The 19,726-nt window shown below is 40.7% G+C and overlaps 1 protein-coding gene and 1 long non-coding RNA gene across 3 annotated transcripts in view; one reads left to right on the top strand and one right to left on the bottom strand.

Annotated features, from left to right (window-relative positions):
* LOC136992250 (uncharacterized) overlaps nucleotides 1-18,427 on the bottom strand; it is a 27,601-nt gene extending 9,174 nt beyond the window's left edge. Inside the window, exon 1 of the long non-coding RNA XR_010884351.1 lies at nucleotides 18,402-18,427. This is a non-coding gene — a long non-coding RNA (uncharacterized lncRNA). The remainder of the gene's footprint in view (nucleotides 1-18,401) is intronic.
* Nucleotides 1-19,726, top strand: part of DKK2 (dickkopf WNT signaling pathway inhibitor 2) — a 50,804-nt gene extending 31,078 nt beyond the window's left edge. For both annotated transcript variants that reach the window (XM_013951885.2, XM_013951884.2), the window contains 3 exons: nucleotides 13,668-13,818; nucleotides 15,062-15,211; nucleotides 15,755-19,726. In XM_013951885.2, the coding sequence (XP_013807339.1) occupies nucleotides 13,668-13,818; nucleotides 15,062-15,211; nucleotides 15,755-16,005 (552 nt within the window). In that variant the 3' untranslated portion in view covers nucleotides 16,006-19,726. The remainder of the gene's footprint in view (nucleotides 1-13,667; nucleotides 13,819-15,061; nucleotides 15,212-15,754) is intronic.

Genomic DNA, 19,726 nt, shown 5'->3' with positions numbered 1-19,726 from the left:
ACACAAAATCTTTCCTGCCCTTGTTTGGTCTTGCTTATGTAGACTATATAGCAGTTGAAGTAGTGATCATACAGTATTACAGGAGAACATAGCACCTAAACATTGCCTCTGGGCATGGCTATAATGCAAATAATACCAACAAGAGGAGTTCAGATATGGGCTGACTGTTGTGTTTGCCCACTGAGGCACCTAAATGTGAAAAATACTTGCTAATGAAGCATGCGGTACCCTGGAGAATCCAACACATGCAGAATAAAAGTTGTCAAGAAGGTGGTGCAATATTACCATGGTTCCTGTTTCTTTGGCTTTCCTAACGAGTATCAGATATACATGGAAGTTTTGTTACAATAAAGTTGCGTGAACTAAAAACTAGTATCAGGTTGCTGCATCTGGCTTAGCTTCAGAAGTGGAAATATAGTAATGGGATAGACAAAAGGGCCACCCACTATAAAGTGTGGGTGACCAGTATAAGGAAAAAACAAATCTTTAATGGATATTTATTCCAAAGGCTGTTACAAAGAAACTGCTCTCAGACTGATGTTGTGCCAAGCACAGGGGATTAAACTTTTTAATGACTTAAGTTGATTAATGTCCAAGACATTCAGGAACAAAGAATAGATTCTGTTACTCCACATAAAGAATATTATTTTTCAAACAAGAAAAGAGTGCTTGCAAGCATAAGTCCAGCATATATCTTAAAACGTAGCAGGGAAGAGGATAAATACAAGTCTCAGCTGCAGAATCAGCTTACTGTAAGGATGGAGAACAGAGTTGCAGCTAATTCAGTGTTAACTGCCAGAATCCTAGGTAATTGTATGCTGACAGCTACTAGACTAGGATAATGTTCTTTTTGGCTTCATCTAGAAACTGCATAGGGTTAGTCCTGTCTCTCTGGATATTTTTCTATTTTCATACTTTCATCAAGAGATGACTGTCACATTTTTTCTCTAGGTAGAGGACCTGGCTCTGGTTTAGTATTTTTTTTTCCTCCCCTCTTTCTACTATTTCTATGGCATGAAGGGAATTAGAAGTTTTTGGAAAACCTACTGTCCCGTCCCCTCCGACTCTGCCAGTCTCGCCCAAGCATGGAAAGGAGCCTGTAAGAGCGAGAAGAGGGTGTAGTCAGAGTACGAGGTCTGCTCTGGAATGAAAGATGGTCCCTTGGTGGCTATTGCAGACTGAAGCTAAGAGCAGTCCCTACTAACTCAAGGGCTGCAGACTGAAATGTAGTCTGAAGCCACCCTCTTCTTGCCTCCTGGACTGCATGTGCTCAGCGCGCTCTTCTGAGAATTGGGGCCTGGGTTTGTTTGAATTAATAGTGAAGTCATTACAGTATGTAAATATGTTAGTGTTCATCTGGTTTTACTCACCAGTTATTCTTGCCTTGCTGTGTTGTTCATGTTTTCTCATTTGTGCAAAATTAGCTAGGAACATTTTAAAAGAAAAAAGGGTAAACAGTGTTGAAACCTTGATTTCTAGGCTATTTACCACAGGGTGAAGTTGGGTAGGCAGCTCCACTTAATCGTATAATAAGAGCATGATGATTTTTTAATGACACAGTTAGGGTCCCTTCCCTTTCTGTCATCTTCAGCCTCCTTCAAGTAAAGTGTGATAATTTGCCTTAATAGCCCAGTGTTATAATTTTGCTTTTACTGTCACTGAGGAACCAGCTGAGCAGAAAGCAGTATGACTCTAACCACTTTGCAGAGGCTGCCTGTGCCCTCCAGGGCTGTTACCCAAGCCCTTCCCCCAGGACAGCTGCTTTTACAGGTGGTCCCACCAGATGAGCACCGTGTGCTTCTCACACAAGCGGATCTACTTCTACAGCGAGTCAGGATTACAAGCAGTGGTCCTATATTGCAATTCTTCCTGTCGTTATGCAGGTGAAAGCTTCACACTGCACTATCAAGCATTACTGACTTGTCCTGTTTTTCAGGCTCGCTCACGCAGACCCAAATGTAAGAACTGAAGAAACGTCACCCTATTTTTTTTTTTCTTCTTCTGTTTACTTTAAAACCCATGAGCGTCTGTGGCCAGGTCTCTGAATGCTGTGGTTCACGCGACTGGAGAGTGAGAGCGTGTGCAGGTGCCAGCGCTGTTTGTTTGTTCGGATGCTAAAGCTAGACAGACTGATTACTGACGTGGGATTTCAGTTCTCCACAGGTGCTTTGGAGCTTGAGATTCGGGACTCGTCCCTCTTAATTCGCCAGCAATGTAACAATCGCACATGTTATGTCGCAGAGAGCGTCGTGTAGAGCAGGAGGGGACAGAGGGGAAGGTGTTTTGAATCGGAGACGACAGTGGTGGTTTCTGATGCGTAGAGAAGAACTGGGGATTGAAAGAGGCCTATTAACCAGGTGTTCTCACAGGAATGACCATCAGGGAGATAAACAACACTGTTGACATTCAGTAACAATGTAAGATTGCAGTCAGCACTGCTGAGGTAGAGTGCAGTTCATCCCTCTCAGACATACTGCATCTGGCTGTCTCCAGCTGACATTAATTCATGTTTTCAGGGCTATCCTTTAAAAAGTGAGGGCCAGAGAAACTGCATTTTGAAAAATTATGTCTTGTATGCTGTGTATTCTGCAATGCAAAGTGTATTCTGTGAGGAATAGCAAGGAGTCATTTCCAGGGTGAGGACTGCAAACACTGCACAAATTTTTATAACCTGGAAGCGTTCTCTGTGTGTGAAATCCAGGCGCCGTAGTAGCCAAAGGGAGTTTTTGCACTGACTTCAGTGGTGCAGGGTTTCACCCAGCTGGTTTGCTATCTCTAGATTTTGTGAAAGTTTAAGAACAAAGGAAGATTATTTCTTTGGTAGCTGTGTTACAGAAGGTGAAGCTGTCATCTCATCTTTCTTGCTGAAAGCATGCTTGCAGACATTGTTCCAAATAAAAGATACACATTGAAAATGCATCATGATTTGGGGATGTTTGCACCCAGGTGTTAGAGCAGTGACTTATTGCCAGTTCCCAGCAATGTTGTTAAACTCCTAACCACAATGTGTAAGTATCTACCTGAGGTTTAATGCCTGGTGCTTTGTGTGCCATAGGATCTGCTAGTTGTTTCCATCTGGATAATATTCTTAGATGAATAAAAAAGACATACTTCTAGAGTTAATAGATCCAGAGGGAAAACTGTTTTTGGCAACCCACTGTTCATCCATAGCAGTAAACATGCTGATCAAAAAGCCAGAAGGATCTTACTCTGGAACAGATGATAAATAGCCAATTAGAGGCAAAACTAAAGAGCAAAACCATCAGAAAAGGGGTGGGGAAAAGGCAGAGATAAAAGGACAAGAGTAGTCTGCTGAAAAGGCTGGACATAGAACAAAGTGCGTGTTAACAAACCTTTATTCTTCGAGCAGTCTTTGGTGACGCATTCCAAAATGACATAAAATCAAGACCTAGAGGCTTCGTGTCACATTGATTTAGTACTACATTGTTGACTTCAGAGATTACCTAACATTGTTTTGATGCTCTCTGTTGTAATGCTGCTGCTGATAGATCACCAAACAATATGAATCATACATATTGAGACAAAGCCCGTAAAATCTGGGGTCAAAATGACTGTTCCCCAAATTTCTGAACCTTCTTTAATAATGTCTTTTTTAAGGTATAAGTTTTATGGAGCAGGAAGTCTCCTTCAAAATCAAGGTTGGTGTTTGGAGTGTAGGAGGCTCATGGTCTCCCCAAGCATTGAAAAGGAAGCACTGCTATGTAATCCCATGGTCATGACGTAAAGAAGGGGCACCTATGTAAGCAGAATATGCACAGTGCAGGAAACACACACAGTTTCCTTTGAAATGGTAGGATTCAGCAGAGTGATGCCAGTATGAATCTAAGGTTCATAATTTGCCATAAAGGTGTGATGTAAAAAAGGAAGACCTGTAGCTGTGCTGCTGTGATATACACGCTGTGTCCTGGTGATGGTTTTATGCTATTCTGTGGCAATACAAGGCTGCCAGTATTTTGGGCATAGTGTGCTGGCCTTTGAGTCATTTGGAAATATAATTCATTCTGGGTTTTACCTGGATGGGGATGTAGAGAGAATTAATCTGAATTAACTTGTAAAGTGCATTAAATTAAGTGCCTTATACCTGTGGGTGAACACTTCATAGCTGATGTAAAATGCACTAAATTAAGGCTAATTTAATTCAAATGTAACTGCATGGGAATGTAATTAATCCACTTTAAATTTACATTTCTGTGAATTTAGAGTAATTTAAGCTAGGCTTGCAGTCTTTCAGATTACCTTCTCCAAGTGTTCTCTAGAAGCCAAGTTCTGTTTAAGCAAACACTATTTACCTCCTTCCAATAGGACACAAAGTGGAGGTAGTTTTGTAAGAAAAAGGTGTTGAATTATAAGCTACTGAGTAAAAGGAGATACAGTAGTGCTGGAAATGTAAAATACTAGTCAAAATCTACAGTGTGGCCAGGAGATCACACAGGTTAGCTAGCTCTGTGTGTAACCAACGCTGCTCTTGTGTTTATTTTATGGCATTTGATTCTTCTTCCTCCCTCGGACCCTGTGGAGGCTCTACATGTCCGGCAGCTCCTCCAGGTACCGCAGCCTCACGCTCCCTTTGAGTGCAGGTGCCCAGAGCAAGGCCACGTCATTTGGAGGATGGGAAGTTGTTTTTCACGACATTTTTGTTAGGACAAGGAAAGCCTGAGTCAGTACCCACGTGGTTCCTGCAGGCTGTCGGTTCAGAGAGACCTCAGTAAGATTTGTTTTTTGGTTGTTAAGATCTGAGTTTTCTTTGGCTCTAGCAAACCATGAAAGCTGGACTACTGCATGTTTTAAAAATGTTCTTCCCCTGGTGGTCTAGCAGTGGATTGAGTATTACTTTCAAACATGAGTATTTATTGTCTTAATAATGCAGGCTTCTGGGGCCATTAGCCACACAGTTTGGAGGAATATTCTTTGGAGGTTACAATATACGTATCCACAATGTAGCGCTATGTGAATCTGTGAATCTGACCTCATGAACAGCAATATTGTTTTAAGCTGAAGAACTAAAAGTAAGTTATTGCTAGAAGAAAGTGCCTGTGCCTAATCTAGTGGCAGAAAATGATGCTTTTCTCACCAAGTCTGGCAGTGAAGTGGGTCAGAGATGTTGTATTATTTTAACAAGGAGGAGACTTAGTAAGAAAAATTAAATTGTTGAGCTTCACATGGCAACTGAATGGAGTAAATCTGCTTCATTGTAACTACTGTGAGTTTTGCTTCCAGGAACGGTCTGTGCCGCAGCAGTCGCTGGGAGTCCAGTGTTTCTGGTGAGATCAGGCTGAGACAGAATCCATGTCTGGAGCTGTCTGGGAGCACAGCATGATTTCCTCAGTGGGATAAATTAACTAGGGCTTTCTGCCTGCACACAGTGAGAGCCCTCGCTATCATCTATGCTTGTGTTGAGCTAAGAATAGAAAAAAGCAACATCAGCAGTGCTGTGGGAAAATTGCATTGCTCCAGATGGCTCCTGATAAGCTCTTTTCTCATTTGGGATTAAAAACAGAATAGTAGTAAATGATAGTCATTTCCCATTCACATCTTATTTTACATGCTTACTTAGCAGCCAAAATAAAGCTAGGCAAAGTTTGTCAGACATGGGTTTGTCTGAAAACATTTGGGAAACTAAGAGAAATTGGCCTAAGCTTTAACTACGTTGAAGGAAAAAAGCAGTATCTTTTACAGGAACAGTTAAAGAGAAAAAAACTTTGCTTTTTCTGTTTGCTTTGTTTTGTCTAATTCATGCGGTGTGGAATGAAGGGCTCTTATTTCCATTGTTGCAAGAGCCTGTGTCCTGCGAGGTCACGTTAGGGCTTCACAGAGAGGATCTTCGTTTTATCTCCAAAAGAGGCAAGCAGGACAAATCCCATGTGTGATACAGTCATCTGGCTCTACGGGCCACATGTTGCATGCAACTGTCCCATCAGTGTTGCTCTGCTAAAGACCAAAACAATTTTGAGGTCCCAGCTCAGAATCAGGCCCAACTGAGGAGTCAAACTATGACTTGCATTCTTTGTAATTATTTTTGACATTGGGCTATTTGGTTAAAGCATATGTTTGCATTTCCTAATTCGCTGGCATGCTTTTACTTTGGATTAACTAATTCTTCAGAGAGAGAGAAAAACAAAACCAGACCTGGCACCCCTGTGGCTATTTCATATGTTTGCTCTATGGGAACCAAGTCCTTGCTCAGAAAGATAGATCTATCCTGTCCACAGCAGGACGGGAAGTAAAGCTCTCACCAAGGTCAAGGCAGTTGGTTGCTTCATCAGGCCTGGTAGCTGTGAAATATTAAGCAACCTGCACAGTTCTGAGACTAAAGGCCAGTAAGTTCTGCTATTCATCTCATATGTGGAGGGTGGCAACTCTGTCCTCTTGCCTATGGTTAGGTTAGAGTACTGGCTGTAGAGGGGTCAGTTTCCACCTCCTTTGCAGCCGTTATTTTAAAATACATAAATGTATAATTAATTGAAATATGGAAGGTAACTTCCTTAAGTAACAAACAAGTAATTGCAATATCAACTGATCTGTTATAAGCTGTCTCACAGGCATAGTCTGAACATAGGTGATAAAAGTGAAGTCCTTTGACAGTAGAAAAAGCCTGTTCCATTAGATGTGATAGTATAACCTAGACCATTAGGTTATGGGTACCTGTATTTCCGTAGGCTATTAATAATTAGGGATTCTGCATGTGCAAGCTTGTGTGTGAATAGTTGCCTAGATTTGATTTCTTATACACTGATATCTAGGAAGCATGACTGTTCCTGGGATTGTGTCCTATTTTTTTCGTCACTTGTCTCACCTTTGCAACAGCTGCTACCTCTGTCAGCTGAGAAAGAGAGATGAAAGATTGACCTAGTAGCTCTCTAGTGCTCTTGCTTTCAGCCCTATGGCAGACCGAGGCTTTTGTCCTGTTCTTCAGCTCAATTCCCAGTAACCACCATGAGATGAGACAATCTGCAGGTGGTTCCCTCTGTTGAGGGTGTTTCATCTGATCCCAAGAATGATTCCTTTGCATTTACATCATTAATTGTTGAGAGGAGGTAAGCTTTAGCCTCAAAGACATCCGCATCCCTTTATTATCAATATTCAATGTAAACCAGCTCTGAGCAGGAGAGCCACACAACACAAGCTGTAATGATGCTCACATAATTAGTTCGTCTTCACAGTTAGGAATTAAGCTGAAGCCAATTCACAGACTGGACGAATATGTTGCTCAATCGCCCTCCATTTCTCTGGCCTTTCTACCTAGTACAGTGTAGACCAGCGAGACAGAGACAGTAAAAGCAGCATCAGACACTAAGCAACCACTAAAGGGCTTTTAGGTAAGAGTGCTTATCCACAGGCTGTGAGACAACCTCAACTGCCCACTTCTAGTCAAGTCTGAGATGAGAATCAAATGAAGGTTTTCTTCATCTTGGACACTTGCTCCTATCACCTGGCTGTGGGTTATTTAGGGGAATATGTGCACTTTCTTCCTCTCTCATGTGCTTTTTTTTTTTTTTTTTTTTTTCAGTTTCAGCTTTGCAATATGAAATGTGCTTGTAAGCTAGAGAGGACGGTGAAACAGTTGACTTAATAAGTGTAGACCTGTTACTCCTCTTTTATGTGAAGACTCACATTTTAGGTGGTCCCTCCTGGTTAATTCTTTATACAAATTGCCACTGGAGCTATTGGCCATCTAAGCATTAATCTAGATGTTCTGTTGTTCATGCTTTCTTTTTGGGTGCAGGGGCCTGTGTGAACCCAGCCAAATAGGGTTTGATGTCCAGTTTCTCTCACTCACACGTAGGAATCATGAATTTTTATTAATCAGCTTTTCCAAGATTTGCTAAGAGATTGGTAGTAAAGTCTTGGAGTAGTGTTCCTTCACATTTTGTAAGGGAAAATACTCTTCTAGTCTGTGCTGCTGTCCATCAATGATGTTTTTTCTCTTCTGTCTGTGATCCTTCCTGTGGCTGTGAAGGGGCAATTACTTGAAGCCTTCTGACAGTGTTGGGGAGAACCTGACTTCTTACCATCTACTGGATTCCTTTTGTATAGGTGTTACTTGGTACTTTGCAGTGTTGTTGCAACTGGAAGTGCTCCAACAGGATAGGAAAAAGAGGTAATCCACCAAAGGGGAAACAGCCTGAGGCATGTTTGCTTGCCTGGCATGTAAAAAACTGCATTTTCTTACAATTACTTTAGCCAGTAGATGTTACACCATTTTCTCATTGTGTGGAATTCTTTCTTTTTCATTGTAGCTGGTCTCCTTTGCAGTTGCTGAGTGAGCAAGAGGAAAGCAGGCAGCATGTGTAGCATATATCTGGTGGTGCTGAGCTTGTCTAATGGGTGGTAGGCTATGGTATGTGGGTTTGAGTATCCCTCAATGTGTTATGGTTCAATTCTTTTTTTTTATTGTGAGCAGTGTGGCCTGCTCAGCTAATAAAAAGGAAAAGAGGCATGGGAACTGATGGCAACTTGGGTCACTTTTGGCTGTTGCCATCATTCTGAAGCATTGGAGACCAGGATATAAGCTGAAGGGACTGCTGGTGCCCAGTAGCTACATGACAGAACTAGTGCAAGGCAGCCCCAGGCAGTTGCTTAATCTCCTGCTGTTGTGTGTGGTGTATAAATAATTCTGGGAGGCCTCTATGCGAGGGTATCCCATGTCCTTAGCTTTTACAGGCCATAGATTAATCCTTTATGTAAAGAGAATGAGTCCTAATGGAGAATGTAAAATCAGCAAGTAATTCCTCTGAACAAATGGGTGGGACAAGAGGGAAGAGGCAGGAGAAGGAGCTGCTGTTAGCTGAGGGCAAGGAACAGACCAGAGCTCACCTCCTAGTGTGCTTGCAGAGGGCTATTACACCAAGCTATACGCTTGGCCTGGCCTTCTGGCAAGCCAGCCGGTGGGAGGACTCTTCTGGGGGCAAAAGGAAGGAGATGAGGGAACACCAAATCAGCCTGGGGGTTCAGCTTAGCAGTGATGCTGCTCTGTGTCGCACCATGATGGCTTAGGTGCAGGCAACTGTAACAAAGATCATCAGAGCAACTGAACTAGGGGCTAGGACTGCATGTGCCGGATGAGTGCTGACACAGCTAAGGTAAAAATGCCACTTGCTCTTTCTGCTTTCTCTGGCAGTTAGCTAGTACAGTGTGGAGCAGCTGCAAAATAAAATCAAAAGAGACCCCATAATATGAGCAAATGAAAGCCAGGTGACTGAGACACTGGCCAGGAGTATGGTCTTCAAGTATCTGCTTGAGGCCAAACTGAAATTTAAACCCTTATCTGCCACAGCTTAGTAAAGTGTGCCTGCCATCAGACTACTCACTCTTCAGCGCATTAGAGCATCTTTCTCACTCCCTGCTGGCGTGCTTCTGCATTATGTTTTACAGCGCCAGGCAGAAAGATTTGGGCTGATCGACTCCATAGCATGATGGTCTGCCACTTGGTATTCCAGCCTGTGGTGCAACTCCTTGGTTCAGAGTATCATATAAAAATATGCAAGAGAGTAAATCACTCCAGCAAAAATATCCAGAAAGCCTCACTGCAGATTAGCACCCCCACACACACACACACAAAAAAGGTGCTACATAGATCTCCTCTGCCAACAGGGGCTGACAAAACTAGAAATAAAACGTTATTCCTGTACACTGCTAAAATCAAATGAATGACTTAGCCATTAAACAGTTGGTCCCTTCCTTAGTCTCACTGCAAAGGTAATGCAAGGTGAAAGACCCAGAAGTAGTCCAGGAAGGACTTGTTCAACTATAAAAAAACAAAACAAAACCCAACTTTCCTCCTTAGTGTTTGCATCATTTTCCTTGAGTATTTTATATAAACACTCTTGGCATTTTGAGTATAAAGTCAGGAAGGGCAGGAATGGAGATTCATATTCTCTCTCTCTGTTTCTGTCTGTTTCTCTCACTCTCAAAAAAAGTTAACATTTACATGTTTCTGTGATATGGTTGGCAAAGGTTAGTCTTGGTGGACTGATCCAGGGAACACCATGGCACAGAATGCCCAATGCTCATTTAAATACCTAATTTGAATCTTCCAGCATTGCATAAAATCAAATACACTTTTGCTGTGCATTTTTGGGCCCTCACGTTCCACAGTGTGGAATGACTGGAGAGAAAAGCGCTCAGCAAACAATGCTTGGAACTGGACAACACAATCTGCAAATGCAGCTCATTATCACAGGCAAATCTACTCCATGCTACTAGTGACCTGATGGCCTGTAATGTGGGGGTGATAAAATTAAATAAGATTGCTTAAATGCAGCTTCAGGGAGTGCTACATATTTTATCTCAATTTTATCTGGTTTCCCATAATATCAAAGCTGTGTTTAGTGGATAGAGATTTACGACCAGACAATGATACATATAGCTGAAGAATGTGAAAGGATGATTTGCCTTGTAGAACTGGTTATCATTGCTGGGGAAATAGAGGCTGGTTTACAGCTTGCTTTTTCCCCTTTCCATCTGGGACTGATTTGTATCTCTACGTTGTATGTAGGAAATGTTCTCTGCAATCCTCTAAACATAAAGACTGTGTTTTAGGCACTCTGTGGTGCAGGAGGTTCCGAACACCTTAAGTTGTGCATAGCCAATCACTAGAAAATACAGTCTAGCCTTACTTACTATGTGGATATCCTACATTTTTATATGCACGTCATCTTTGTCTGTATTTTAAAATATGTATATATACATTGGTTCAGCTACTGCTGACATCAGGACATTATGTACTCATTTTTTTCCCTTCTGTTAGCTGAAGCTATGTACACACTAACCTTTTTTTTTTTTTTTTCCTTCTGTTTTAACACTGAATACTGGGCAGAGATAAAATTACTTTGCTGGAGGCAGGAGTTATTCCAAAGAATATCTTGTGACTCGGAAACAGATAGAAGGATATATATACATTTTTGCTTCAAGCTACCTGTAACTGATAACTAGGGTATCAAGTGGATGGTGGTTTTAGAAGAAAAATCAAGGCAATTGATGGCATCAGGTATTCGCAAGAGGCTTTTCATGTAGCTGGCTGGCAGCTGTGGTCTTTTGGGGTTTCAGATGGATTTGCCAGTTCTGGTCTGAGCTACACACAAGACAAACTGATTTGTGGATGTGCTGCTGTCTTTTTTTTTGAGGTAGCTGAATGTTTTGGCTTGTTTTTACATTTCAAAAGCATCATCTCTATTTGGGATGGGGCTCTAAAGCAGGACTAGAGGCTGAGTTATGTCGCTTCCCTTGGCGATTTTTAATATCAAAAAATCTTCTGCTACTTTCACCATTTTTCAAGACAGAGGTGAGAGTTGGTGATTAGGTGCATGTCTTAAGTATCTTTTAAGTATTGCTCAGCCTAAAAAGTCAAAAATAAAATGGATATTACATATGGTATGCAAGAGCATTCGTTAGCACCATTCAGGATCAGGAAACTTTTTTTTTTAAAGCTATTTGCAGGACTGAAAGAAAACTGCAAGTAGGCTTCTTGCTGACGAGTTGCAGGTGTATACCACGTGCCCATACTGGAAAAAAGATGCAGTTGTGAAGGTCTTGATGACAGACAAGGGTCTTAAAATGCCTTCATCTCCAGGTTTTAGCTAGTTCATCTGTTTTTTATTTGCATTTCCCCTTCCTAGCAGTGTTAGAATTTTCCAAACTCAGTATAAGTATGTACAGGTCTATATAAAATTCTTTTCTCTGTTGTAAGGTACCTAGTTGAGTGAGGTCCCATTTAAGGCAGGGAAAACTTACCCTTTATAATTATATCATATTTTGTTACCTGATATTAATTATTTCTTGCTGTAAAGAACGAGTGAAAGCAGTGGTGAAGTTGAGGGAGAGCTAGTCCTGATTTGCTAGAATACACTTATTCCTTAAAAGCACCACACAGGTGAGTGAGTGCATTTTTCTCTAATCACTGCTCCTACCTAAAAGATTTGGCTTGCTTTGATGACCGAGAATGAAGTTGAGAGAAAATGCTTATTCTTAAGGAAGAAAGCCTTATACATACATCAGGTTTCTCCAAACAGCTGTGCTATGGAATCATTCTTCAAAGACACTTATTCAGAGGGCAGAAGTAACTGAGCAGCAGCACTGTGGAAATATCCAGCCAGTACCTTTGTTATTTTAAAGTAACTTTTGACAAAGAAAACAAGTGATGAAATCACGTGGAAGATAGCATGGTTCCCTCTGCTAAAGGCACTAGAAAAACTTGCTTGTTTTTATTATCAGGTCTCTTTTTTCTTCTGCAATTCTCAACAGAATGGCACAAAACCAGAAACAAGTTCTTCATCTAAAACAGCATTTTTCACAACAAATTCTCAGCTCGAAGTTTTTTGTTTCTGAGAACAGTATAATCCAGGCTTGATTTTAAGATATTAAAAAAGTAATCATTCTAAACTGAAAATTAGTCAATTGAGCTTTTGTTTGTGGCAAGCAAATAATTGTAAGAGTCGCTTTGAAAACAGCAAAAGCAATGCTTTGATTCATTAAAATTGCTGGATAAAATTAGTTGAGAAAGTGTAAACATCATTTTCCAGCAAGCATTCCAAATTTATTTTCATCTTTTTATCTAAACAAATTCCTCAAGTATAATTTTGAGGAATGGAAAAAATCTACGATTAATTTAATAGGCACTAAAATTACATGCAGACAGGGAACATAGTTGTAACTGTGTGGGAGTCAGCAAAAGGATCCTGGAATGTGGCAGTGTCATTATGTCGCTTCAAACCATCACGTCTTTTTGTCTTTCAGGAATGAGCTTCTCTTACTTGCTCCTTAGGGGAAAGTATAGTGTTTTCACTCAATGCCCCTCACCCCTCTTTTTTTTAAAGTTGGTTTTCCTGTAAGATAATGCTGGTTTTGATTAATATAGGAGAACTGTACATGTGTTTCTTTGCTTGCAAGGAGCTAAATATGCAAGAGAGTTTGTGCTGGACAATATACTCTGTGCTACATATCATGGGAATGTTGTTTAGCAGGTGGCAAACTATGCTAAGGCTGTAAGCAAAGTAAAGGTTATTCAAGTGAAATGCTGATCAGTGATGCTTGTTTGCTTTCAAAGAGTCCAACCGGTGTGGGTCAGTAGGGAGTGGTGTAATTGCAAAGGAGCTTGTACCAATATGGTATAAACGTTCACTATGTGAACAGAACTTACTATCCATCAATGTGTTCGACAACTCTCAAAGAAAAATGCCTGCTTGGAGTTCGGACCCAAATTTAAATACAATCTATTGCAGAGTGTGTTTCAGGACTTTTACCGACTGAGAGAAGTTTTCTGCCTCCATTTGTTCTTCACTTCATACTTTTAAGCTCTTGTCTGTGAACCACAGGCCTGCATATCTTGGAGCACACAAAAATACAAGTTCTCTTGTGCCAAAGGAAAAGAGGAAAAGATAAAACCATGAGAGAGCTGGTTGTATCCATCTCCCTGATTCTTTAGGCTGATACAGCTTTGCCAGCAACTTGAGCCCAAGGGCTGCTCTATGGCATCAAAGGTGGCTATCGTTACTGATCTGACAGCTCGGAAGTGCTGAGAGGCACCTCTACCTGCATCTCCTGGCCCCAGTGAATGGTGTCTCACCTGTTGGTTTTCTTTGTTTGGTTTCTTGGAAATGTGCTGTGTACAAAGGACTGCTTCACTGTAAACCTTTCCTTTTACCCACCAGGCCTATCCTTGCACCAATGATAAAGAATGTGAAGTTGGACGATACTGTCACAGTCCTCATCAAGCAACATCTGCGTGCATGATATGCAGGAGGAAGAAGAAGCGTTGCCACAGAGATGGCATGTGCTGCCCTGGGAATCGCTGCAACAACGGTACTTCAACATTTCTTGTTTTCCCTCCATAAAATGAGTAATTTAATAATATCTACTGAAAATACATTTATTTCTTTGTGTGTTCTTAGCAAAGGTATTTATTTCTGGGTGACTGTACTTCCTTTTCTAAACCAAGAGAAAAAAACATTCAAATACTGAAAAGAATATTAGCTATGTGTCACCTGTCCTGGCACTTTTTCCTTGGAGTAGAAAAGATTCGGGATGATCATCTTCTTATACTCCTAGATGATAAAGCCTGGTTTTCAAAACTGCATAGGAAACCGGTCTAATCTGTGACTCTGTTTTAGACTGTATGTCTGTATGTAGCTGAAAACAGGAAGCTGTATGCCAACCTAGCCAAACAGAAATACAGGCCATTTGAGAGTAAAATTAGACTGACTGGATTCATGGTTGTATTAATACAGGATTGGAGGGTGCCATGCTTGGAATGGGATGGGAGGGGAGGGAGGGCGGGCAAGGAGAGAAAAGAGGGAAAAGGAGAGAAAGAGCTGCAACAGTCCTGCAGAAGTCAAAATCTGAAAGCCATGCCAGGCGAAAGGCTATTGAATCTCCTCCGTTCCCTGCTCCCTCCTCCTTTTCTCCCTGAAGTAATCCCATGCCTTGAAGACATGAAGTTATGGTTTAAACTACTCCAATATCTTGCACTATAGGGAGTATTTTCTTATGTATCTTAGCACTTCTCCCCACTTCATTTTCTTTAATAGTGTATTACTGTCTAAGGCATATGTACCACCAGATTTCCTCTTCTGTTGGAACTGGGAAGCATCTGATGTCACTAACTGAAATCTCAGTATCTTTTCAAGCACTACATTAAATGTTGTTTGATCTGCTGATAGACTGCAGAGAACACATATTTTTCAGGAAGCCAAAGAGACTTAATGAATCCTTGAACTACTGAAACCACTCCTTGGGGGTTTATAACCTTACTGTTTGTATTCCCATATTGTGTAAAGAAGTCTTAATGGAGACTGGAGCAAGACATCTCAGAAGCAGCCTCCAGCTGCTTAGAGTGTAAAGGCAGCATGACAGGGAGTCTGAGGAGAAGCAGTTATGGTGCAGTTAGGTGCCTGGGATCAGTGACTGAGCTGTAATTAAAAATGAGAGGTCCTGAGGACTGACTCCGGCACCCTCGCACTTCCATGGTCCCCATCCTCATCCAAGTATGTCTTTCAGCTGCTTTTCCACTTGTTCAAATTTATGACTGACTGACTTTTCCTTGCAGGTATTTGCATACCAGTAACTGAAAGCATCCTTACACCTCACATCCCTGCTCTAGAAGGGCCACGCAACAAGAAGAATGGTCATTATGCTAGCAAGGATTTGGGATGGCAAAATTTAGGCAGGCCGCAGTCCAAGCTGTCGCACATAAAAGGTAAGATCACATTTGCAGTATACTGCTTTGTTCCCTCAAGCTATGAAGCCAAGATACAGCAATGCAAACCAGAAATACGCAGTAATTTCAAGGGAATTTAGGGAGGTCGTGAATGGTCGTGCTTATGAATCTGTCTTGAGAGTTCAGAGCATGGCTCAAAACTGGTGTAACATCTGTCAACAATTTCTGTGCTTGACCTAGCGTTTGCTTTCTTTTCTGTATTAGAAGTGGAGTGAAAATTTATTTTTCAGTTGTGCAAAATTACACCCATCCTCCTGTTGTAGCAATCATGTAGTTAAGCACTTGTCATTTTACTTACAAACCTGTAACTGAAATGCTCCTTATTAAGTCTTATGGCAGGTCTTATCAACTACCCTCTTGAACCTTCCTGAATTCATCTCTTCCATTGTGTTTACATCCTTCAAATAGCTACAGATGGGCATGTCATCTCCCTTTTTTCTGAGCTTCATTTACATCCCTTTGCACAGAATCTGTGCTTTCACTCTTTCCCATGAGGTAAAATAGTTTGGTTGCTCTTTTTAGGACATGAAGGAGACCCCTGCCTACGGTCATCAGATTGTATTGAGGGACACTGCTGTGCTCGCCATTTCTGGACCAAAATTTGCAAGCCTGTATTGCATCAGGGAGAGGTATGCACCAAACAGCGCAAGAAAGGCTCCCATGGACTGGAGATTTTCCAACGATGTGACTGTGCTAAAGGGCTGTCTTGCAAAGTATGGAAGGATGCAACCTCCTCTTCTAAATCAAGACTTCACGTGTGTCAGAAAATCTGAATGAGGATTGGGAAGATGTTATTAAGTGACTGTGGTTTTATGTATTTAAGGCATTACAGCATGGTGGGAAATGAGGACTGCAAATGAAAACAGAATGCTTAAAGTAACAATTAGGTAGGAGTAGAAGTCACACCCAATGCATTTCTTTTTGAGCCTGTGGTAAACACAAGTGCAGCTGCAGTTTTCCCATTGTGCAGCTCTTCTGTAAATAATGTCAGCAGTTTGTGGAAAATGCTAGTACACAAATAGGTACAGTGGAAATTAGCGCCACTTACCTTGCTGTGTTGTCCCATGATGTTTCAGGGGTTCAGTGTTAGGGCTACAGTGGGTTTCCAGCATGGTAATGACTGCTCAATAAATTGTATACATTGCTACATTGTACTCCCAAATGAAGCAGTGCTTGCCAGGAAGACTTGTCTGTCGACACGTTATTGGTTACTGAAATATTACACATTGCAGGTGTGAGAGATGGAGATTAAGTTACTGTGAATGTCCAGACACCCTTGTTATTCAGGGCTGACACTTCAGCAAGAGAGCACTCCTGCAGGACAAGAGTGCTAAATTTTGCAGGCACTCACAGAAGAGGTGAAAAGTTGCCATCTCCTAGTTTCAAGAGAGCAGCAGTTTCTCCAATCAATCAGAAGCATTTAAACAGGGTTTTGTTTCCTATATATAGGTAAACTGAAATGCTTTATGTAGTTCAATGTCATAGTATGGCACTTAATCGCTTGTATTTGTCTTGGTTTACTGCTAGCATACATTGACTTGAACAGATGAAGCAAATATGTGCATGCTGAATCCAGAATTATATACAGGCAGTTGCTCATTAGTCCTAAATATACTTCCTTTGTCAAAACATACTTGCATTATAGATATTTCCAAAAGAGAGAGTGGAGCGTTGAAGAAGTACTTGAAGAGCTATAAAGTTGTACCACTGTTGCTGTTAATAACAGGTGATGTAGGTGCCTGTTGGGGGGTTTACTGCTACAAACTCAGAAGTTTTACCTTCTAATAGTAGCAATGGGCTAGCGTTTGCTGATAGTGCTAAATGAGACTGCACTTCACAGAAGCATAAATGGATTTGTCCCTTAGAGGCAGCAAAGAAAGAGGCGTTGGCTCTTGTGAGCACCTCCTCTCCTTCAGAAAAGGATGCAAAAAGATGGTACAAACACAAATGCCGTGGTGTAAACATCCTGTGATGTCGCAGTGTACCAATCTCCAGCATGTATTCAGCTTGAACCTGATCTCTTCTCAGACTGGGCTATTCTGCCAGGAATGATGGAATTACATTGCCTATGAAACAGCTAACGAATCTACGTTGTTCTAAAAAAAAAAAAGAGAGAGAGAGAAAGGACAGGCTCCATCCTTTGACTTCTCATACAGGTCTTTTAAAATTTTTTTCACTTTACTTATTTGCAAGTATTCCTTTGTATAGACATTGGTAAAGAGACTGATATTTCTTTAAAGAAAGAAGTCTGATTCTATAAATGAAACTCTTTAACTCCTGCTAAGCTATAATTACCCATTTATAATTACCCATTTTCATGTTTTGTAATACAAGACACTTTTCTGTTTAATGAGTTCTGAGCAAGTTGGGTACAGCAGTATGTAGTTTTACGAGCATATCAATCGCCCATACCTTTTCCCACTGATATATGTCTCGATCAGTGGTTATTTTAAAACTATAGGTTATATATACCACCTGACTCAGATTTTCTAAGTAGAATGCAGACCTGAGCTATACTGGCTTTACCTTGCACAAGAGTCTAAATAAGAGAAATTCATAAGCCTTTTTCCCTATTGGAGTTAGTTTTTACTGTTTTAAAGGGACTTGCTCAGACAGGGTCCTCTGTTCTTTAATGGTCTGTCACAGTCCTAGCAGTGCAACTCTGATTATTTCAGAGGAGCTTTTCCTGCGTAACTGAAGCAGAAATAAGGCTCAGAAATAGTATAACTCAAGATACTTAAAAAACAAATGAACAAACAAACAACAAAACACAGGAGTCAGTTCTGCAAGTGTTATTTACACTGATACAGCACGTACTCAGCAGAGGAGCTCGACGGCCTTCATTGTGCCTGTGCATGCAAGTAAATGATACCCAGTGTGAGCGGGTGGGGGGGAAGGGGTGCAGAAATGGGCTCTCAGCAATTTTTAGCTCTTTCTATCCTCAGCTTACCTGCCTTTTCCTCTCACAAAGCTTAGTTATTTGGAGTAATTTATTTACAGGAAATGTTTAACAAGATGTATTTTCTTATAGAGATATTTCTTACAAAAAGCTTTGTAGCAGAATATATTTGCAGCCTGTTGACTTTAATGTAGAAAAATGTATAATAAGATTAAATATATTAAATGTCCTTTCCTATTCCTCCCTAAATATTTTACCCATATTTCTTACCTGCTGCTTAAGAGTAAGTTTTTCCTGAAAGGATAAGCACATCTATGGAAAAAAAAAAACCATATACTTTAGCTGTACAAGAAAAAGCATATGATCATACTTGTGTTTCAAAGAACTATGTACCTGAGTTTTGGTAAAAACACATGAAGCTCATCTCAAAATCTCCCTGTGTCTTTTCTACAAAGCTGATTTAAGTGGCAACTATCTCTATGCATCTCTTGGGAGAATTTACATCCAAGCTTTCAAGAATAAGTTTTGAAAATAATGCATCTGGATGCATAATGTTCAATTCAGTAACTTAAATAAGAAAGGAATTTGGACACATTCCCTGGATACTGATACACAACACTGGGCAAAGCTGGTATTTAAATTGCATGGCATTTTGTTACATATTACAGCATACAAATGCATTGTTACAAGATACATAACTAGAGAATCTGACACAGCAGAAACGTCCTAAAAAATTCAACTCTGATAACATGAAACAATCCATATGGCACAACTGAACCTATTGCCACTAAAAATGGCTAATAAAAACAGCCAAGTTCTGATCCCAATAAAACCCATGCAGATCTCGATGAATATTGCAAAATAACGCCTGTGGTTATTGAGCAATGGTCTCCGTGTGTTTGTTGCTTGTTTCTGGGAAGCCTTTGCTCAAACACATGCACGGTTGGAGAATGGCACGGTCCCCCCCTTAGCACGAGCGTTTGTACAAAATGAAAAGGTTTTGCTACCGTTGTTTACAGTATTTGGTGTGTAGTCCTTTGAAAATTATAACACTTAAATGACACAGTAATAAATTTGTGAGCACTTCAGCTCCCAGTGACTTCAACGGAGCTCGAGACTGCCGAAGTCTTCCAAGATTTAATCTGGGAAAAGACCCTATACACACAGACAACTCTTTACACACCACAAATACTGAGCAACGTAGCTGAACTGAATAGCATGCAAGCAGTTCGCAAGGCTGAAGTTTGATTGTAGATACCATTCAGTTAATATTTTGGAGAAATATATATTAGTTTGTGAATATTTGAAGGTAAAGAACAGCTAAATTTGGGGATAACTGCTTTTACTCACTGTTTCATTCATCAAAGGAATAAGTGTTTTTTGGCTCAGTGGCATTTCAGAAATCTGTTGTCATTGCAGAAGTACTAAAGAGATTGCTAAGCAATTAAAATATTCTTGCTATTAACCTAGAATAGCCTCAGCAATACAACATCTCTTTGGAAATACTTATCACCTTTCATAAAAATAATGGCTTTCTACTCTGTAACAGCATATATTTGATTTACAGTATATATGGATGTGTATCTATTACTATA

Source organism: Apteryx mantelli, chromosome 5, assembly GCF_036417845.1.
Source record: "Apteryx mantelli isolate bAptMan1 chromosome 5, bAptMan1.hap1, whole genome shotgun sequence".
In the NCBI taxonomy this organism is placed as follows: domain Eukaryota; kingdom Metazoa; phylum Chordata; class Aves; order Apterygiformes; family Apterygidae; genus Apteryx; species Apteryx mantelli.
This window is presented reverse-complemented; position numbering and strand designations above follow the sequence as displayed.